Raw genomic sequence first — 5,683 nt, 5'->3', positions numbered from 1 at the left:
AATTGCGACAATTCGCAACACTCCCAAGACCAAGGAAAGTTAATCATTAATTTAATTGTTCCTTTATCAGTTTTGTCGCTCTCTCAGCGGCCTGCCTTTCTGCTCTAGGTAACGGAGGAATAACATCGACTGCTGGCTCTTCCTTCGTCATATCACTATCACCAAGGTCAGATTTATCGGTGCATTCTACAGGATAAAGTAAATTAATGGTCGGTTTAATGTTCGTTTGTTAGGTAACATTACCTTTCCGGACCTGTATTGTCCATCTTGACTCATTGTCAAATCGCAAATTCTTCCAATCTTCCAGCTTCCTCTAGGGAGATCTTCTTTGATGAGGACAACATCACCAATTCTTACCGGCCTGTTGTCTTGAATCCGTTTCCCTTTTAATTTATAGGATGTTCTTTCTCTTAGACTTAAAAGATACTCATCTCTCCATGTCTTCCAGAATGTATCTAAAAGTCGTTGACCTTTTTTCCAAATTGCCAATAAAGTGTTTACAGAACTTGCAACAGGTACATAGTCTGGGTCTATGGGATCAAAATTTTCACTATCTTGAAGTCCTATTTTTGGATTCAAAGTGAGGAAATGCGCTTGAGTTAGGGTGATGTTTGAATTAATATCGTCTCCAATATAGACTAAGGGTCTCGAATTCACGACTGCCTCAGCTTCTGCAAGCATCGTTCTCATTTGCTCATTTGTTAAACAGAGTTTTCCTATAATTTTTCTTAAGCATCGTTTGACAAAACCAACCAGACGTTCATAAAATCCTCCCATCCATGGTGCCAGTTCCACAATAAATTGCCACTGAATCTCTTCATTTGCAATATAACTTTGGACATCATTATCAGACGTAACCTTTTCCCAACTTTTATCCAAAACCAGGCTTGCCTAAGAGTCCATGCTAAAACTCGAGTAAGGTTTATAAATGATGAAAAATTTTGGTAGTCAAAGATGTTTGGATATCCAGTTGATTCAGAATCTGAGTTGTTATTTCTTCCGTTAGGACTCTCCCCAGCCACCAGTTTTGCTTCATAAACTATCTTTGGAGTCTTGCATTCTGATTCTATGACACTCTGCATTTCTTTACAGGTTTGTTGACTGTTCCATGAAGGCCAATTGTCTTTCCTTTTAATTAACCATTCTGGACCATTCCACCATTGTTCAAATTCTTGAAGAGTTTTAACTGCTGTTCCTCTGCTTGCAATATCAGCTGGGTTATCCTTTGTAGACACATATTGAAAAGTTATATCTTTGTTGTTTCTGATTTCTTTTACTCTGCTTTCCACAAAAGTTTTAAGAGGTTTCTTCATTCTTATCCAATGTCATACACATTGGGAATCGGTCCAAAGGATCTTTTCTGTGACAGATAACTTCAGTTGTTGTTCAACAAAGTTAATGCATCGGACTCCAATGACAACAGCCAATAGTTCCAATCTAGGCAGTGTTATTCTCTTGAGTGGCACTTATCGAGTTTTTGAAAACAGCAGGTTGACCGTATTTCTTTCTTTGTTGCTCTGGTGTAAATAGACCGCACAGGCATATGCTTTAGTTAATGCATCACAAAAGCACATTAAATTGTATGTCACTGTACCAGCGAGTCCTATAAAACGAGGAATAGGGCAATTGGGAATATCATCCAGGTCTGCGGATATATTTTCCCAGCGCTGAATGTCTTCTTTGGTCAGTTCTTCATCCCACTCTTTCTTTTGGTTCCATAATGTTTGTAGAAACAACTTTGTTCTCAAAGTAACTGGGATGAAGAATCCAAGTGGATCAAAAACAGAAGCAATTCTTTGAAGGACTTTCCTCTTGGTGATAGGTGGAATATGAGTTTCATCTTTTGGACTGTTTATGAATAGGGAGTCCTCAGAAAGTTTCCAAGACAAACCAAGAATTTTTATGGTTTCTCTGTTTGCTTGATCAGCTTGAGGAATACACTGGCTAAATTCTGTGGAGTTAGATGCCCAGTCTCGTAAATTCATTGACATGGTACTGAAGATCTCTTTGGCGTCTGTATATAGTTTCCTAGCCTCTGAGACGGACTCTACACCAGTGATAACATTATCCACATAAATATTGCTTCTTATGTTTTCAGCTGTTGCAGTGTTGTAGTTTCCAAGATGGTAATCCAAAGTTGCAGCCAACAGAAAAGGGCTTGATATAAATTCAAATGGAACTCTCGTAAATCTATATACTTGAATATTGTTCTCTGTGGATGGAGTTTCAATATCCTTTAACCAAAAAAATCTTGTCACATCTCTGTCCTTTCCTTGTAATTCAATCTGTAGAAATGCCTTTTCTATGTCAGCAATAATTGCAATCCTTTTCATTCTAAATCTCATCAACAGTCCACACAAATCATTTAGCATCACTGGTCCTCTGTAAAGACACTCGTTAAGGCTGTTACACTCTGGTTTGATCTTTGCCGATGCATCATAGACGATCCGTACCTTTGTGGTAGGTTTTGTTGGATCAATGACAGCATGATGGGGTATGTAGTGTTTGACACTATTCTTCACTTCACTGCTCTTTGTCACCTTTTCAATTATGCCTTGCTTGCACTGGTCCTGAATTATTCCATCATATTGGTGAAGCAGCTCAGGGTTCTTTTTTAATTTTTGAAGTAGAGATTTAAACCTTCCAAAAGCAAGTTCTCTGTTCTCTGGGAGTTCAGGTTGCTCATCCTTCCATGGCCAAGTGACTTGATATCTACCATTGACTAGTTTTATTGTGTCGTTAAAGTTTTTTAAAGCCTTGTCATCATCTGATGAATGGGGCTGATCCTTGATTCCAATAGTTTCCAAGTTCCAGTACTCGTCTAGTGATGGCTTCAAGGGCAAACATTCATCGACAGACGAATGAAAAAAATATTCCGTTGTTAGATTGTTTCCATTTACAATCAGCATTTGGTGTAAATTATCTCTGGATACCTCAAAGTTAGCTTGTGTTCTTCCAGTGAGAATCCATCCTACCTTTGATGAGAGCAAGTAAAGTCCATGGTCAACTTCAATTTTTTCTGATGATACCAAATCAAGATAATAGTCATTCCCAATAAGGATGTCTATGGTTGAATTCTCTGTAGTTTTTGGTAAGGTATCTGCAAACTGTAGATGTTTCCATTGGCACTGTACCTTTTCAATGATGTTAGGTGATAACGGTCTTCTGTGTATTGGTCCGGTTATTTGAGGCACAACATTTGCTTCAATTCTCATATAGTGTCCATCCTTCAGTTTAATTCTTAAAGATACATTTGGAGTTTTTACTATTTTTGGTTTCGTGGATCCAAAGGTGACAAGTGATATTTCCTCTGTTCTTTTTCTTTTCAAATTCAATCTTGAAGCTAATTCCTCGGTAACATACGTTCTTTGAGATCCAGAGTCCATGAGAATTCTGATTGTTTCAAATCTCGATCCAATCAGATCTGATGCATCAATTTTTGCAGTTTGCATTAGGACCATACTTCCTGATGACAGTAGGCTGTTTTCTCGAACATTGTTAACTGTTTCTGAGTCACATAGTTCGGATGTTTCAACAAAGTGTGAGGTTTCTCTCAAAGGCAGCATTTTCTTGTTGCAGAGACTTCGGTGATGTTTCTTTGTCTGATGGCAATGGAAACATGGTTTGTCGACTTTGCAGTCTTTGCTAAGATGACCTGGCCCAAGACAAATGTAACATCTTCCCTTAATCTTCTGTTTTCTGTGTTCAACTGTCCTGAATTCTTGGCATTCGTCACTCCAGTGATTTTGTTCAAAGAAGATACAAATGGGATACTTTCTTTGAATTTTCTTCTTGGAGATTCTTTAAATGATGTTGTTAAGGCTTCCGCAGATGTATGTTTTCTTTCATGTTTATATAGCATTCCAGGTGATGGGGGTTTTCTAGCAGGTTGTTCTTCATGACCGGCTAGGTTTTCCATATCTGTAGACTCTCTGGCTACTATGTAGTTATCAAGAAACATTCTCAGCTTTTGCACAGTCCACTTCTCTTTCTTTCCTTTCTGTATTTCTAATTGTAATCTGGCTTCTTTTGGTAACTTCGTTATAATCATGGAAACAAAGACATCCTGGTTTACGTCCTGTTCCAATGCTTCTAGGCTGCGCATATGCTTTTCTAAATCATCAAATAGTCTACGGAGACTGGAAGTATTATTGAGTGCAGGCTTAATGTTTATAAGGTCCACGTAATGTTTGTTAATTACAGACTGCACATCTCCGAATCGTTCCTTCAATATGATGAGAGCATGAGGCCGGAAATAGCAGATTGTGCCTTTCCTTCCATTTTACTTTTCAAGTAGTTGAACTTCTCAATTTTGGAAAGCCTTGTGTTTTTGTGTACGGAAGCTTCAAAGGAGTCCCAGAACTCTTTCCACTTTAACTTGTCTCCGTTGAATGAAGGGAGCTCAAACTTTGGTAGTTTAAATACTGGAGTCTCTTTGCAAATCTTCTCCTTTCTGTGCAGTTCCTGAATCTGGAGTTCTTGGAAATGCATCAGTTGTTCCTGCATTTTTGTCTGCAAATCTATCATGTGGTTGATTCGTGGGTCATTTGGTGCTTCACTTTTCATATATGGAATGTCCACTTGTTCCAGTCTTTTTTCCAATAGTAGAAGTTCTTCTGAGCGCTCTGTAACATCTGTGAGCAATTCAAACAACTTCTCACAATCTTCTGTAAATTTTTCAATTTCAGACTCATTGTCTTGTTTTGATTAAGGCAATGGAAAGTTCTTTCATCCTGCTTCTAATTTAGTACCAAAGTCCTTTAACCGTCTCAAGGAAGATTGAATCTGCCTTATCCTGGTTGTCAAATCCTCTTCTTCAGCTTCTGAAGAAAGAAATGTCTTACTTTTGATCATTTCCTTCAGCAGTAGATTCTTGTACCTTGTACAAAGTCCTTTCAAGTATGAGGTTGACATCTTCTTCTTTTCCGTGATAAATTCTTGACTTCAGGCTCCAATTCCCGGGTTCCGGCACAAACAATGTGGCAAATCACAATTACACGGAAATCTTCTTTTTATAATTTATTCTGACGATTAAAGGCAAAACAAATCCACAAGGGTTAACAATCACAATACCACACTGGCTAAGATGATCAGATGGTTTCTGATATGTATTCAATATTTCTTCAATGTAAACACAATATAAAATCGATAATAATTTAAGATCACAAAAACTCTCATATATATAGCATTGAAGAAACTTCTGGAAATAGAAACTTCTATAAAATTCTAGGTCATCACATTCTGACATATTCTAGAGACTTCTTGAGAATTCATTCACGAAACATATAGAACATTCTAGACTTTACATGTACATCATAAAATTTCTATAAGATACAATAAAATTGCGACAATTCGCAACAGAGGAAATAAATATATGTTCTTTTAAATCTCCTACACCTATATATTAAAGACATACAAGCAAATATACTTTGAATATTTTATGCAGTCAGAAACCAGAGAAGAATCCTACCTTAAGTCATGCATGTAATTTAATTGCAAAAGTTAAATTGAAACTTAAAATATCGAAAAGTAAGCATTGCCTCAATATTGCCAAAATCATCATTTTGAAAGGATTATAACTCAGAGTTCATTAGAAACGCAAGCTCTTCGAATGAACAATATCTCGAACAGGTGTATTACTGATAATCAAATTAACAGAACAAGGTTATATAAAGACTCTTTT

At 37.1% G+C, this 5,683-nt stretch overlaps 1 protein-coding gene across 1 annotated transcript; it reads right to left on the bottom strand.

Moving 5' to 3' along the window:
* Positions 1-1,466: 1,466 nt before the first annotated feature.
* On the bottom strand, positions 1,467-3,461 carry LOC134278776 (uncharacterized). The gene has a single exon (XM_062761064.1). The coding sequence runs from the start codon at positions 3,459-3,461 to the stop codon at positions 1,467-1,469; it is 1,995 nt and encodes a 664-aa protein (XP_062617048.1).
* Between the last annotated feature and the right edge of the window lie 2,222 nt (positions 3,462-5,683).

The sequence above is a fragment of the Saccostrea cucullata genome, unplaced genomic scaffold (genome assembly GCF_032062105.1).
Source record: "Saccostrea cucullata isolate Sc308-1 unplaced genomic scaffold, CSIRO_AGI_Scuc_v1 ctg6052, whole genome shotgun sequence".
In the NCBI taxonomy this organism is placed as follows: Eukaryota; Metazoa; Mollusca; class Bivalvia; order Ostreida; family Ostreidae; genus Saccostrea; species Saccostrea cuccullata.
The sequence above is the reverse complement of the archived record's forward strand: the minus strand, read 5'-3'. Positions and strand labels throughout refer to the sequence as shown.

Excerpts from the sequence above, each read along its gene's own strand:
- LOC134278776 (XM_062761064.1), bottom strand. The coding sequence starts at position 3,461 with ATGGTCCTAATGCAAACTGCAAAAATTGATGCATCAGATCTGATTGGA.